General features: G+C 42.6%; 2 protein-coding genes across 2 annotated transcripts; both read left to right on the plus strand.

The window, feature by feature from the left end:
• Positions 1–896: 896 nt before the first annotated feature.
• LOC126913323 (olfactory receptor 1509-like) lies at positions 897–3946 on the plus strand. Its single transcript, XM_050711128.1, has 2 exons — positions 897–1798; positions 3868–3946. Exons 1-2 carry the CDS (start codon positions 897–899, stop codon positions 3944–3946), a joined length of 981 nt encoding a protein of 326 aa, XP_050567085.1.
• On the plus strand, positions 1190–14203 carry LOC118244416 (olfactory receptor 5F1-like). Its single transcript, XM_035539384.2, has 2 exons — positions 1190–1313; positions 13222–14203. The coding sequence occupies exon 2, from the start codon at positions 13247–13249 to the stop codon at positions 14201–14203; it is 957 nt and encodes a 318-aa protein (XP_035395277.2). The 5' UTR covers positions 1190–1313; positions 13222–13246.
• The last annotated feature ends 2557 nt before the right edge of the window (positions 14204–16760 follow it).

The raw sequence follows: 16760 nt of genomic DNA on the forward strand, positions 1-16760 counted from the left end.
TAGTCTCCTGCTTGCTGACTTATAAACTCTCAGAGAAAAATAAGCAGCTGAAGAATTTCCTGGTGTGATTGTAAATGAAAATGAGCATTTTTCTGTGGGTCATATTTTAACCTCTGCAAAACAGTGTATACATCCACTGAAGAACTTTACAGATGTCTCTGAGTAACACAGAGGCAGCATAGAATGCATGCAGTGTTTTGCAGCTTATGCTATGTTAGAAAATACATTCTTCAGAAGAGCATGTTCTGTCAACACCAGGCCTAAGACAGCAATCAAGCTACCAGACAACCGCTAGCTCAATGGAGAGGAATACCAGTGAGGAACCTCCCAGGCCTGGCTTCTGTGCATGTATCTCTAGTTTCAGAGCTGACAAGCTAACTGGAGAACCCTTTTGTCAATTTAAAGGAAAGCAATTAGGAACAGAGCATGGAACAGCTCATGGTTCAGCCATATATTGTAGATGTGATGCTTGGGCATGGCAAGTGCTTGCCTTCCGTGATGGCACTTTATACTCCCAGTGGGTGAAAGGATGGTAATAGTGTTTTTCCAGCATTCATGTCTCTCATCCTGTGAAAGAAGAATGTGACTCCTCCCTGACAGAATGGGAGTATGCACTTTGTCATATCCACTACAAAGCAGAAAACAGTGGTCAGAGTAAGTTCAGGGATGAGGGACCAGAAGCCTGACAAGGGAGTGGGAAGACGGGAGATGAGAGGCAGCAAGTACTCTCTGCAAACTCTCACTGTAATTCATGATGTGACTCTGCTTTCTGTAGCAGGCAGAATAGGAGTAATGCATCCTTCCCTCATCATCCATGAACCTTGGAGCACATCTCCTTCTCTTCCTGGCCAGCCCATGACTTCGTGCCCACACCTGCACCGTGGAAACCTGATGCAATGACACTAGGAAACTTCTCCAGGGTGACTGAATTTATCCTTCTTGGGCTTTCTGATACAAGGGAGCTGCAAATCCTCTTCTTTGCCTTCTTTTTCCTGGCCTATGCCATGGTTCTCCTGGGGAACCTTCTCATTATTGTGACAGTCAAAGCTGACCCCAAGCTGTCCTCACCTATGTACTTTCTGCTCTGCAACTTGTCCTTCATAGATATCTGTTGCACCTCTGTCACCTCTCCCAGGATGCTGGTGGACCTGCTCTCACAAAGGAAGACCATTGCCTTTGAGGACTGTATAGCCCAGCTGTTTTTTCTGCACTTTGTTGGGGCAACAGAGATGTTCCTCCTGACAGTGATGGCATATGACCGCTACACTGCCATCTGCAAGCCCCTGCACTACACAGCCATCATGAGCCGGCAGGTATGTTGGGTCCTGGTATTCGCCTGCTGGGCTGGGGGCTTCCTCCACTCTATCGTCCAGACACTACTCACAATCCAGCTCCCCTTCTGTGGCCCCAATGCAATAGACAACTACTTCTGTGATGTGCCTCCTGTCATCCGGCTTGCCTGCATGGATGTCTATGTCACTGAGTGGCTCATGGTCTCCAACAGTGGCTTAATATCCCTGGTTTGTTTCCTGGTGTTGGTCACATCTTACACGTTCATCCTGGTCACAGTCAGGGTCCGCTTCACTGAGGGGCACTGGAAGGCACTTTCCACATGTGCCTCACACTTGATGGTCGTCACCCTTTTCTTTATACCCTGCATTTTCATCTACCTCCGGCCCTTCTCTAGTTTTTCCTCCGACAAGCATATCTGTGTGATCTACACTGTCTTCTGCCCAGTGATGAACCCACTCATCTACACCCTGAGGAATAATGAGGTGAAGGCATCCATGTGGAAACTGTGGCAGCGCTGCAGATTCTTCTGAGACAAGCTGGCTGTGCAGAAAACCTGGAGTTACCTTCCTACAGACTAGTGGCAGATCAGGATATGGGAACAGTGTTGGAATTCAGCATGTAGGGCAGTATCTAAAACCCGAAGGATGTTTAGTTCCAGTTCAGGAATTTACCTAACATTGGTTTCTTCAGAGCAGTAGATTTCATTGATACTGTTGTCTGTTTTATGGGCTTTAGGTCTCCTTAGTCCACCCCTGAATTTGTCACTGCTGCAGCACAGATGAGAGATTTTTAAGGTTGTCGCTCTTCGCAGTGCTTTGCAATTATAATTGCAGTTTCTGATAGTGATTAGAGCATCCTCTTCTGCACCCTCAAAGAGAAGTAAGGAGGACCAGGCTTGAGTAGAGAAGATTTGGTGGTATTATACATTCAGCCTTGTGAAGCAGTGAGTGAATTAGGTTTTTCTTGGGCAGAGCTCAGATGTTTGGGATGAAATTCCAATGGAAAAGGATTTATGCTGTGGGATAAAGCAGAGTCTAAAGAAAAAACATTTAATCGCTGAATCTGCTCAAGTGGGAATCATTGAGCAACCTCTGAATACTGATTGGAAAAAGTGAACCACCATTACGCAACAGAACTTGTGCTAACATTTCTACTGTTTATTAAGAAACACGATGAACTTCTTCAGGCACGGATCATTCTGTTCCTTGAACTAAAAAGTAGAAAGATCTGAATAACTGTGGTATTTGTCAGTGTCTTTTCTTTTCCTTTTGTCTTTCTTTTGCTTTTCTGTGTTTGTTTCCATAACGTTTGTCTGTTTCTTGTAACAATGGATTAACTCTTCTCATCACCACAACCCATTCTCTGCCACAGCAGGTGACTACAACCTGTTCAAAAATGTTTCAGATCCCATCTTAAGATATTGCCTGCTGTTATCACACCAACCTGGTGAGAGAGGGGTTCTGGAGCCTGGGTGATTCCTCTTTCCACTGTTTGTGAAAGAAGAATCATTTCCTCTATGTCAGCTCTGAAACAGTTAGGTGTGTGGAAAAGAAGTCCATACTATCCACAGAGGCTGATTTAGGCCTCTTGATTCTGACTGCTTCTTGGTTTTGGGACTGCTTCTTACAGGCATTTTCCAAATTATCTGAAGTAACAGAGGCAAAGCCTACTTACTCTTAAAATGACTTAAATTTAGCAAAGCGCCATTTCAGGACAAAGTGGAACTAGATTATTACAGGCTAGGAATCCCAGAATAGCCTTATTCTAGTTTTAGTAGCTCCCAGCACTGTAAAAATAAAAAGCAGCTGCAGAAGGGCTTGCATAAGGTTAACAATGGAACTTTTATGTGTAAGTGCAGGCATCAGGAGGTCAACGTTCTTTAGGGAAATCTAGCAAGTAACCCGCTCCTTGCTAGAAAGACTTACAAGCAGTTACACGTCAGCTTATGTTTGTGTCATAACAGAATTTCTGAAATGAACTTTGAGGTTATTTCCCAACTTGGAAAGCAAGCAACTCTGCCTGTGTTGAAATCCAGTGCTATAGCAGAATTAAGTGGTGCACAAATGTCTTTCATCATAAGGAAGAAACTGCAAATGGGAAACAGGTATTTCACCACTAGTATTCAAGGCCTGGAAAACCAAGTTTCCTACTAACCTACTAACCAGTGTAAATATTGAATTCCCTCCCACCAGAAGCAAGAGTTAGTCTTTTTTTTTTTTTGACCTTAGTATGTATTATGTGTGAAAGACCTTTAGTGCAACCGAGTAGGATGGCTATACCTGACACAATCGATACTTCACAACGCATCAGAAAGTAATGGGTCTATGTTTACATTCCTTCAGTCACTAGAACCCCCCAGTTTGAAGGACAAGGTGTGCATTTTTGCTTTCTTCACTTTAGCTTTTGGCGATGTAAGGTCTATGATCTCAGCAGTAATCATCTTCATTGGCGTTGTACATCTGATCTTTTTACTTAACAAATATGATTTGCATCGTAGAGTATGACCAGGTCTATTCTCAGAGAAGATGAACAGTACTTGAGAAGTACTTTTTTTTTTTTTTTTTGACCATAAAGGAAGCTTAGAATGATGAGGTCAGATAGACTCACTTCCACTACATTTTTGGATGATATAAATCAATGTACTTATCCATAGTTGGAATAACTTGGAACACCCTCTTGCTGAAGCTTATAGGTAGATTCACACTTAGCTATTTGAGCAGAATACATCTGATATCTTTTTGTCACCACATTAAGATGCAATGCAATATTACACAAGATCATACATTATCAACAAGCAGCTGCAGTAAGCAATAAATATCACCATGCAAAGTATTTACAAAATATAAGCTCTTCAACTTATGTGTGTACATCTATATCTGTATCTGAAAAATATTAAGAACAAATGTCGAAAAACGGAAACCATCTAACCAGTTTCACTGGGTGGAATCAGCACATTCAGAGCAGCACGCCTGGCAGAAAAACTCCCGGCTGCCTGGTGCTGTTACCACGCGTCGGCACCCGGTGCCAGAGGCACGGGCCGTGCACCGATGCTTCTTACAGGTTTGCTACAGGCGGCCGAGATTTCAGTGGTAGGATTTTCTAGACTTAAAAGGATGCATTTTTTTTAACTTTTCAGAAAATAGTAATAATTCTTTCACACAATTAAGTTACTGAAATATTACAGGGGACAATATGAAAAGGAAAAACTGCCACAATCCAACATTTTATCTGTGGAGACAGCAACTGTGTTTGGGGAAGAAGAATAAAAAAAAAGACACTAGGAGTTTGCGAGCTGTCTTCAATAAGCGAAATCTCCACCTTGCAGTAATTAATTTCTGTACTCCTTCTGAAAACTTAATCCTTTAGGAGGGTAGTAATTATATGACAAATTAGAAGTTTACCATCTGCCAAGAAGAGAATAGAGTAAGTTTGTGCTAGAGTGACTGAGATTTAGGATTGGATTCACCCCACCTAAATTTAGGCATTCCACTGAAGCATCACATTCCAGTGCTGAGGAGGGTCCAGGTCTCTTAGAGTAAAAGATACCTTTAGAGGGGAAAACAAAACAAAACAAAACAAACCAGGGATTTTGAAGGTGCAAAATTTGGTGCTGTCTACCAGTAAGCGTAAGCAACTGTCAACTGAGTCTGATCTAGTGAATTAAGCTCCCTCAGCACCACTACTGGACAGAGAGACAGGCAGTTCCTGGAAATAATTCACCCCATCCTCAGGAAAAATCACTCTTTGAAGATGCTGGTTTCTTTCTTTCTGATATTCATCAGAATATCAGAGGAAGCCTGGTTAAATAGGTCATTTATGTGCAATGAGGAAATCCAGTGAGGAAATCTTCCTGTATGTTTTCCCCAAGTGTTTTAACGTTATAAGACACCAGATCCCCAAACTTCTCTGGCATTTTGAAACTAGAAGGGCTTCTTGATCTAAGTGTAATGATGGATCAAAGTCAAACTATGGAGAAGACGTAAACATAGTTTAAAACATTGATAGATCAAGATCACTTAAGTCATTGGCAGAAATAGCAGTAACATACAGAAGGCAGTCACCCAGTCTCAGGGCAAATGTGCTGTATTCCACTGGCATTTCCTAGCTCTGTTGAATCTCTGCTTCCTTTAATAAAATCCCTGGTCTAAATAGTACTCTAGTGGTGCTCACTAGAGGGCTCTAGTGACTTGTGTAGGTTAAATTTGCTGCTGGAGGATTAATGGACTTTGAATTTGTCTGAGTGGCCCTGTGTGCTTTTCTGGGTGAACACAAGCAAAAGAATTGATTGGGTGGTCAGTTCAGAGAGGACTGATATGGGAGAGAGTTCTTCCTCTCAAAGAGGTGGAAGGGATATAACAAGCTATCTTTGCTGTTACTGTTATCTGTTAATCTATTTACAAACCAAGTCTTAGATATTTATGGGGTACCTAATTAGGTTTAAGCTCTAATGGCATATAGCGTCAGCCCCTATTCCATGCAACCTTACAGTGAATTCAGCCTGTGAAGTGTTTGTTGGCCTCCCTAAAGGTGTAGAAATTTGGTATCTCCACTCCAGGTTACATCTCAGTGCTAGTATTGCTAAGTGCTGAACTTGCCACTGGATGCTACAGTGAAACAAGTCAGTCCAGGAGTGTTTTTTTAAAAAGTAAGAACTATGGCAAATGCAAAAGGGGGGGGGGGGGGGGGGGAGAAGGGGGGGGGGGTAATTTAGGTGGCCGATCTGTAAGTATTTCTGCATTTCTCTGTCATACCAATCTTAAGTACTCAAGATTTATCAACTGAAAATAATTGGGAATGTAATCATCTCCCAGGACTGACTTGTGGGAAAGATGTCTGCATATCTGCATGGGGGTGAAAGTAGACTGAAATAGCAGCAGGCAGTACTATGGTTAAACTGAAGGGTCTCAGCTGGACTTTGGGGACAAGTCACAGGACGGCCATGACGATGAAGTCTAGGAGCAGAAATGACCCCCTGCAAACCTGTACGTGTCTGCTAAAGATGTGTAGATAGCTTTCTCTTTGCAGTTTCTGACCACCTCACTGTCTGTTATTGCCTGAAACAAGGCAAGTGCTAGTCCCAGGTTGGTGCAACATATCTTGCTGTTACCACTGCTCAGTCTTTGCTGCTGCCTGTGAAAGCCAGGCCAAGCACCAGTCCAGACCTCTAGCTGTTTGACTATGCAGTGCCCTAAACAACACTTCTTGCTCTAGTTTAGGGCACTTATTTCAATTAGACACATGCCTTCTACCCCCCCACCATGCTGCAGCATGTCTCCTTTTACTGCATTGTCCCTTCCTCCATCCCAAGCCAGGACCCTTGTGTGTAGCCAAACCCACCCCCGCACAGCAGAGCACTTCCTTCCCCCAAAAGCTTGGGGGCAGCTGTGTGCCTTGCTCTGCCAGCTCAGCCACATCTTGGCACGCACTCTACAGACTTTGCTGGTGTTGCTGGAAGCAGCCGGTTCAACCTCCCACCTGTGTAGGTTCCCTCATCCCTGGGCTGTGAAGATGGCCTTGCAGCAAGTCAGGTTGCCCTTGCTCCTGAGCTTTTAGTCTGAACTGTGCTGCAATATAATGAGGCCGGAGTGGTGTCTCTGCGTGTTTTCATGTTGCGTGAATATATTTGGTAGTGCCAAAGGTCTTTTTAGAACAGGGGACTGAGACCTCTATCTCCAAATAGCTAGTTACCAGCCTTTGTCGGTGTATGTGGGTTGATACGGATGGAGAGATGGGATGGAGACACCCTTGTACTTTGGTACAGTAGGGAAAATGGCAGAGGAAATTACACTTTGGGAGCCTTGATGGAACTAAAGGGTAATTATGGAGCAGAGTTTGGGATACAAGCTGCCCTGGCAGCTTGTATATCCTTTGAATGTCCTTGGGAATATTCAAAACCTACCTGGACACAGTCCTGGGCAATCAGCTCTGCCTGACCCTGTTTGAGCAGGGGCAATGCATGATCTCAAGATGTCTCTTCCAACCTCAGAGACTTCATGAATTTGTGATTCTGTAGCTTGTGGTAAGAGACAGCCCTGAAGAGCTGGAACTTACTGTTCATACTGAGGAGACAGGAGAACAAGGGCACAATTGCCGGTTTTGGGAGGGGGCTCTTCCTTCCCCTACCTGCTCTTTTAGTAACCACCTTCCTTTGCCACCCACTGCATTTGTCAGGATCCTGCTGTGTTGGAGTCATGGCCATTTTGTGCCATTGTTAATCTACTGCTTAAGGCAATCTGTTTCTATCCTGCTACATCTTGGGTGCAGACCAAAGTAGGCAGCATTAACACATTGGGCTTGATGAGAGAGAGACCCTTGGGCTGGTAAGTGGGTAGATTTTTGAGACATACATGTTCAGTCTCTAGTTTGTTCTAGTTTAGTCTCAGTCTCTTTCTGAGATCTTTGAGAAAATTGAAGGTTTGATCCCATCTTTCCATCACATGGCATGTTATAAGGCTGTGGAACAAATCCCATGAATTTTAAAGCTGAAAAGGACCTTGCCATTTGTCTGTGGAAGCTGTGGCACCTGGACCTCTTACGGGACATATGCTGACACATTTCAACTATTTTCCAGTAAAAGTTTTCTTCGTATGAGCTAGTCTGTTCCATAGACTGTGTCAACAAACATTTGAGTTCAGCACAGGATTTCCAATTGCCTTTTTTTTTCTGTGGTAAGGTATGTCCCATGAAGAAGAAATGTTTATGCTGGTAGGCAGAAGGGAGGGACTGTGTAAAAGATGCACATCAGGCTGATAACTCTTAGTGGCAGACTAACAATTTTTGACAGATGATAATGTACTATTAGAACCAGTGCTGAATTTCAGTTGTTTCTTTAATCTGTATTTGTCAAACTGTAATTTCCTACTTTTTTTTTCTTTTTTTTAGGCTCCACATTTCCTCTAGGGGAAATTTCTGCTATGTCCTTTGCTATTCTATGAGGAAACACAGTACAAATTACTACACATATTTGAAGCAATCACTCAGATTTTTTGACAAGGAAGTCAAATGCAAACACCATTCAGTTTTTGGGAGCCCGTGTCTCAATACTCAAGGCAAACTATTTAATATAATTTGTTCGTCTCTGCAGGAAATGGCTTGGGATGATTCTAATAAGGTCTCAGTAGATGCAGTTTAAAAAGTTGGTGCCTGACAAACTGCAATGATGTAACTTGGCAAGAGAGTTTAAGTGTGTTTAAATTGGCTCCACTGTGCATCGTTAGAATCTCAAGCTTTCTCTCCTGGAAATTAGCAGCTCTCTGAGCATACAGCCAGGTTTGATTATGGCTCTAATCTAGGGGAAAGTGAGAGGCTGTCTCAAAGGAAAAACGTCCTGTGAAAACTAGAAGGATTTCTACAGTGCTTTGGTTACATCCCAAGAAAAGGGAGGGGATTCTTGCCTAACCCATTGAATTGAAAGATTACAGGTCAAGCAGAGCTAGCTGCATGCCCCTGTTAGGGGCTGGCTTTAAAACTGCTTGGACTGGGCTGTTTTCAATACTTCTCAACTTTTCTAAACTCAGAAATGGTTCTTGAGGAAGATGAGGCCAATTCAGAGCTGTCACTGTCCCCTCCAGCTGCCTAGGGCTCCTGTTCTGCAGACCTTTTCGGGGGGGGGCTCCTTCTTCCCAGATCCTGGCAAATATGAGTCAATGTCTTGAATAGACTTCTGAATTTAATTTTAGAAGAGACAACATTGTCAGAGTGTGCCATTGCACATCTGCAATGTGAATTGCAGTGTTGGATTATTCCCTTGTCAAGTGTGAAGATAGGAGAATTCCCTCCAAGGACCTTTTCCCTCTCTCAGAAACATGAATGGCCAGTAGAGAAAAAGGGCCATTTTCGTCTTCACAGTTAAAGGCAGTAGCTGAGTCTGTCATCAGTCTTGGGTCACTGTAAGCATTACTAGCAGGAGACCTGACAAATCTTATTAATCCCACAGTTAGACAAAATGATTTGATTTTGACTTATCTTAGGGGCAGTCCTGCCATGAAAAAGATTCATAATAAAGAGTTTCCACTGTACTACATATAACCAGCATTTTAGGTATATGCTACAGTAATGTCCGGGGGAGTTACACCATCCAAGTATCTCCAGACTGCTTTGAGGCATTAGAAGGTGAGGAAAACTACCTGGGAAAATTGATTTTTACCTTGAGGCAGAATAACACCTTTTCTACAAGCACTGTCATGTATAGGCATTTGATCATAAGGCCTATTTTTTTCCCTGAGCAATATTTCAGAGTTGCTGCAATTACTGCCCATGTACTGAATATTTCAGTGTCCAGTTTATGCAGAGGCTAGTAAGGCTAGTCTTACAAAACATTTATGTAAAATTCACTAGGCCTTGGTAAGCATATGGCAAATAAAGCTGACTAAAATAATTTTATGACACAGGCATGGCTAAGGAATCTCTTGGTAATTGCTGATGGCTTTCTTGAGAGCTTAAAGACTGCATTAGCATGTGGTACCTGATAGTGCCTGTGAACTACACATGCCACTATAATCTTGGGGGTCAGTAGTATCATATTTGCTAGCCTAGTTATTTGTAGTCTTGGGCTAACAAGATCACAAATGACCTCACTAAATGGAAAGCCTGATCAGAGTAGGTTAATAGCATAGCTCACATACTGTCCTGTGCTTCTACTTCTAATAACCTAATTCAACTAAGAGTATCCCTGCAGTAGCATGAGCAGCACAGCTGAGGACCAGGTGTGGAATTGAGCCAGGAGCCCAAAGTGCTCTTGATGGTGCTGGTTGACTGCCACTTAGATGGGCCAATGCATCCATGCTAAAAAAAAGTGTTTCAGATATGATGTGAAACTCTCCTTAAAGGGGTATATACTTATACACAGTACTTACACCACTGCTTTTTACAAGTCTGCCTTTTGGTGAGGTAGCAGGCTACCACATGTACATCATTCTGGTGGCTTGCAAAGAATAGTTGAGCAGAATATCAGACAATGTTGTACTAAGGATTGATTATCAACACTGGACTTTAAACATGAGGTCTGAGATTTTAAATACCAGGAAGTAGTAAATAGCCCACACTTAGGTAGGAGGCCCCTTTTTTGTGGCCAGTACTGACACGTCATCGCTTGACTGGTGGTACAACAATGGTCTTTGGAGCCCTGTACCGGGCCTAGATTTTGCATTGCAATATCGCCCTCCAGTGGCTCTTCGACAGAAAGATGGGTACCTGCAAAGAGCTTTCAGTTAGTGGAAGTGGCATTACGCCAGTTTAGGAGGATGAAAGGGTGCAGTTCTAGTTCTGCTCATAGGTATGGATGCAATTGATCTTCGGTGTATGTATTGCCAACCTCTGGGTTTATTACAAAATGATTATCTCCATTCTTTGTTGCAAAACTTCACCAGAAGTATGATGTCTGATGATCCTAGGGCTGACTGCAGTACACAGAGACAGACTGGGACAACACAAACTTCTTCCAGCCAAAGGTCTATACAACCATTGCAGGACAGGCCTGTGGCTTGTAATCCTTGGAGAGCTCCTTTTTATCTTGTGATGTACAAAATTAAGATTCCTATGTATGAGTCCCACGCTGCAAAGATTGTGAACAGGCTTTAAGAATGATTGACAAACAATATCATTCATGTTAACATTGTAGAAGTTATGGGCAGGTAATGCTGGAAAAGAAACAGGTAAACCACTCCGTACATTACATGGAAAGTGGTGCTTCAATAACTGAATGCACGGATGCTTTCTGGAACAAGAGGGAAATTCTTTTTTTGCTCTCCAAGGTAATGCTGGTAACTTATGTTCATTCTTAAACCAGGGTACACATCTGTTTCAACTAGTGCATGGCTTTCACAAGTCTATCTTAAGTCGTTTCTGTAGGGGCTATAGTTAAAAGGTTGCGCCCATACAGGAATCAGAGATGGCCCATAAAATCCACATGGAGGGTGTTTGTGCTGGCACATGGTGCTGTGATAGCTGCCTTGCAGTGCTTCACAGCTGCTCCACTGCTGTCATTTAGGTTCTCCTCTCTACCCTACAAAGAAACCCTGAATGTGTGTTACCACTTTTAAGGTATACTTTTCTGCAGAGGAGCTGTTGCCAAATTTATTTTGACCTTTGTATGTGTAGGTGAGATTTCAGGCATCAGATCAAGACAAGTTAATTTGAAAACAGTTTGTGATCAAGTCTCTTTAAGGCAGTACTATAACTTAAAAAATCAGAACACTGGACCCTTGTGATATGTAAAACTTCAATAATCTGAAATGACACCTGGTAGGACCCAGAGAAAATGATGCCATCTATTCCTCTTCCTGAGTAGACTCAAGTATCAAACCACAGCTCTAGGGGAAGGTTCTACAACATGAAGGTCATGGGAATCAGAGGATTCAGGGAGAAAATTGGTTTATCACATTTCTAACTCCCCTTGACTCTTGACAACACTCTGAAAGAGCCTCATATGCACTAAAGGAAGCATCCAAGAAAACTTCAGAGACACTTGTCCCCAGATACATCCTCAGCACGTATTTATAAAACCTCATTGAAAAAGAGACTTACTTTTGTAGTCGGGCTATCATTTTTGCCAGTGCTTGCAGATGATCTTTAAAGTTCTCTTCCAACTCAAACCATTCTGTGATTCTATGTATGAATATGCCTGTGCTGCTAAATTCAGACTCATCACTTCCTTGATAGATTGGTGTTCCTAAATCTACAGTGAAATCATTTTTCTTCTGTCATGCAAATATTTTAATCAGATGTAGAAGGAAGAAAAAGGACAGTGACGTTTCCTGGAGATACAGACCACTGTATATTACCAGCAATTAATTCCTTGCTGCAGTGAGTATTTGTGTGTTTCCACTGTGTTTCAGCTGAATAACCTCCCAACTCTAAGAACAAGTGATGCTCTGATTTAAAATACCGTATGCCTTTTATTCATGCTGGCCTAAATATTTCTTATGGCGTTTTAAGCTCTGACCTTGGTCCCTTTCAAGATGGAAGCAAGCTTCTATGAGAATGAGACAACAGCCACGGCTATCTCAAATGGGGTATCAGTCTCCTATTTTAGTTGTTTCTCTGTATCCCTTATGAATGAGAATGTGTTATGATATTCACACCATCTCATCATTGTGCTTCAGTTTGCAAGTAAGGAGGTACTTGTGCTGTGCCTTGCTTTATCTCTCTCTAGAACTACTGTGTAAATTATTTCCATGAGTTATGTTTAATGTAGCAATGCGCTATCTCCTTAAACTTTGCTGAATTGGGAGAAAGAAAAAAAACACATCCAGTCAGATCCTGAAAGTATTAATATTGATGTGAAAGCCTAATGGGTAAAGTTTATAGAGAAGAGGAAGATCTTTAATTAGATACTGGGTTCTATCCCTTTTTTATCCCACTGGATAAAGCTGAAAAAAATAAATGTATTCTGAGTATATCCCTTCTGCTGATAACCAGGGTTTTAATTCCTCTGTGATAGCATTACTCACTTAAAAATTAGGTCTTTAGTTTCTGTTAGTAACCCAGACTTCTTTGGTGATGGTAATATCATAAAGTTTATATTGAAATGGTTTTTAGAGATCTGGATTCCTACCCCTCCCCTGTTCAGAGTACAGCTGCTTTCAAAGCCCAGTTGGGTTGCTTGGAGCCATGTTCAACCAAGCTAGTCACCACAGAGGGGAGGTATCTTTGTATTCAACTTTTCAGCTCCCCAGTCTGAGAAGATGAATTGCACTCAAAGATTTAAATTTTTTTGATTAATCACTGTTAAGCTTAATACTATTTTTTGCCTTTTATCTTACATATATGTGAGCAAAATTCAGATGTTGAGTGTGGTGATGCAAACTTACAAATGTATTTGAACTGCAAAAGAGATTAAAAAAAAACACTGTTTAGAAGGAAGTGAAATTTTGACTGTTACAACTTTTTTTCTTTTTTTTCTTTTTATTTGTTCTTTCTTTTTTCCAGGTACACCTCTGCAATCATTTCTACAATGGAAGATAAAATGCACAAGGTCAACACATCAACAGTATCTGAATTTATTCTCATAGGCCTTTCTGATGCTCCAGAGGTGCGTTTTTTTCTCTTTGTGCTGTTTTTGATCATCTATTTGGTCACCATGGCAGGCAACATCACAGTCTTTGTTGCCATTAGCACAGATACTCGTCTGCACAACCCCATGTACTTCTTCCTTGGCAACTTATCCCTACTGGATATCTTATGCCCCACTATTACTGTGCCAAAGATGCTGGAGGTCTTGTTGTCTGAGGACAATGTGATTTCATTCAGTGGCTGCATACTCCAGCTGTTCTTCCTCATTGATGTTGTAGGCACAGAGATTTTTCTCTTGGCTGTGATGGCATATGACCGTTATGTTGCCATATGTCAACCTCTGCAGTACGTTAATATTGTGAGTATGAAACTATGTGCTCGCCTAGCCATTGGCACCTGGGTAGTAGGATTTTTTAATTCTCTATTGCACACATCTTTGATTTTTACACTCTTTTTTTGTGATTCTAATGAAGTTGACCAATATTACTGTGATATTCCACCTGTGCTGGCCCTCTCCTGCTTACCTACTTACAGTAGGGAACTGGTGATTCTTACAGTAGCTGGGGTCCTTGGAAGTAGTGCCTTTGTGGTCACTCTGGTCTCATATGTCTATATCCTTCTGGCTATCCTGTGCATGAACTCTGCTGAGAGCAGGCACAAAGCTTTCTCCACTTGCAGCTCTCACTTGACAGTGGTATGCCTTTTCTATGGGACTACTATTTGCACGTATGTACGGCCTTCTTCTGCCTACTCACCTGATCAGGATAGGATAGTTTCCATGCTCTATGGGATCCTCACTCCGCTGCTAAACCCCATAATCTACAGTCTGAGGAACAAAGAAGTCAAATGTGCCCTTGGAAGAGTAATCAGCCAGGTGAGAACTACTTTAACAAAATGAGAACATCTTTCTCAGTCTCTGGCCTCCTCTGGAAGCCCAAGCAATTGGATAGGGACTGCTGGTAATGACATCTCCTCTTACTTTAATCATCTAAAAGATAGATGTTGGAATAGAATCTCCTTCTCTGGGCTCCATTTACAATTAAAAGGGAGAGGTACGCATCTCCAGACAGCCAACTGGATGGCACAACTCTGGGTCATTATTACAGGAGGAGGTGACCTTGGCTTGTAATCTTTTCCTCCATTGAGCATGGAAGAAGCTTAGGTGAGAACCTTGGTCTTAAATATGGGTGTTGCCAGCCAGGTACTGTAGGCACACTTAATGGTGCACACGCTTCTGTTAAAGTAGCTTATAGAACTGTTTCCTCTTACTGACCGTTTAATTCCTGTGGAAAAGAATGTAGCTGTATCCTGTGTGGGAGACTGACTGGAGGGAAAGCTCCTTTGCCATCATTTAAGTTCATCAGTCTGGGTGTTTTCAACTGGCATGCCAGTAATTCAGCTTCAATGCCAACAAGCATATCTGGCCATAGCTTGTGCCACATATCTCAGTCTGCCAGCATGTGAATCAGCTCCTACAAACTGTAGATATCAGCTATGTTGATGTCTATACAGTAAAAGAAATCCTAGAAAACTATAGCAAGTGGGACGATGGGGAGGCTTTTCAGTCATGGTCTTTCTGTGACCACTGTCTGGGCCTGCCCTGGCTTTTCACAATGTTGGTGGACTGAAGGAAGGCTTATCGAGTGTGCTTTAGGTCTGCGAGTCCATAACTAGGAACAGCACTTCCAGATGAAAGCAAAGGTATGGCTGACAAAAAGGTGGAAATGGACGCAAGAGAAGGGAAGTGCTGTGCTATCTCCTTTGTGCATTGTGGCTGTAAATCTGTGTATACCTTAACTATGTGCCTCTGTGCTGGGGTGATAAACTTACAGCTTGATGTGGACCTGAGGCTGTGTTAAAACACTGTGCTAAATAGCTGATATTGCACATGGTTCCTTACTAAAAAAACAAATGTCAAGGATGTCTTGTAATGGCCTTTCCTGTGGTTGCTGCCTTGGCATGAAGGCTAAACTAATGACTTTTCTGCAGGAACTCAGATCTTAGTGATAACAAATGCACATTCTTGTACTATGGAAGTAATCTGAGCTTCATTCTCATCTGTAGAACATGTTTGCAATGGGTTCATAGGGCAACTAATAACCAAAAGAGCTTTTGCCTAGGGTAATGTATTCTGATTTTTTTTTGTTGTTGTTTTGAAAACATTTCACAAACTTAAGAAATGACATGAAAGTCTATCCAAGGGCATTTAAGTTTCAAAGCCAAGCTTTAAGAAGCTGCTAAAGCCACCCATGTAGCCATACCACTACAGAGTTTCCAACAGAGTTCAGTGTGCTGACCTACAGTAATCATGGGATTAAGTCACCTAAGCACAAGTTTTATTGATGACCCAAGGCATCTTCCCTGGTCCCTAGTTTATGCTCAAAAATAATAATAAATACACCCAGAATACTCAGTCCTGTTTCATTTCCACCAGCTGGCTGAAGAGATCAGAAATCCTGTGAAATAGGGGGGTAATTACCTATTATGTGTAGAGTGACAGGTATTTCCATGGTTTTACCTGTGATTCTTGATCTATGACAATAGAAACAATTTTCCAAAAACAGCCACACTGATTCCTGAGCCATATGACAAATTGCAAGGCATTTATCAATGCAGACAGAGGGACTGTCTGCTCTTCAAAAAATGAGCACAGAAAACTTGTTATAGGCTGGCGCACCATTCCCCTTCAATGGTCACTTAACAACTGCTCTGCAGGGTCACAAAAGTTACTGGGGAGATGATGTGGGGATGGGGAGGAGCAGCTATGCTGTTTCCTTGCAAATCCAAAGATTCTGGTTGCTAGACCTGGAATTCCGAGATCAGACTTGCTCAGGAAGCATTTCTGTTTCACACCTCATGAGCTTTTTGTCCATTTTATATCCTATATGTTGGATAGGAGAGTAGCGATCAGCCTCATATGGGCTATGGTTCAGCATTAGTGGCCTGTATGTGCCTGGGTGGGCTGGGACAGACCCATTGAACAGAAATGCCTGCAGAGCAGTGGATGTGAGAGTACTGAGTCAAGCTGTAAAAGGAGAATTCCACAGCTTTGTAGCTGAGGGCAGCCCCAGCCTGCACGGCATGGCCCCAAGCAGCAGTGGTCAGAGGGGTGCTTATGGCTGTGTTCTCCATGCCACAGCTACACTGTCCAAAAGCCCATCTCCTGTGTGGAGTTCTCAGACCATCTGCTGCATGCCCTGGAACAGACGCTGCATGGCCCATTGAGTTTTGCCCCTGCTTCCACCTCTTGGCAATGGACATGCCAGCATCAAGGCGTATGCGGGGAAATGCTGAGATCTGCATGGCAGCTGCATGGGTGTGATGGTGAAACAGATGTTCCTGAGGCCAACAGTCTGGGGTGAGCTGTCTGAGGATTCAGAGTCACTGCTAGGGCAGAGTAAAGACAATGAGGAAGCACAGCAAGTCAAGGGGAGAGAAGTGGATTCAGATGGGGA

The sequence above is a fragment of the Cygnus atratus genome, chromosome 5, assembly GCF_013377495.2.
Source record: "Cygnus atratus isolate AKBS03 ecotype Queensland, Australia chromosome 5, CAtr_DNAZoo_HiC_assembly, whole genome shotgun sequence".
In the NCBI taxonomy this organism is placed as follows: domain Eukaryota; kingdom Metazoa; phylum Chordata; class Aves; order Anseriformes; family Anatidae; genus Cygnus; species Cygnus atratus.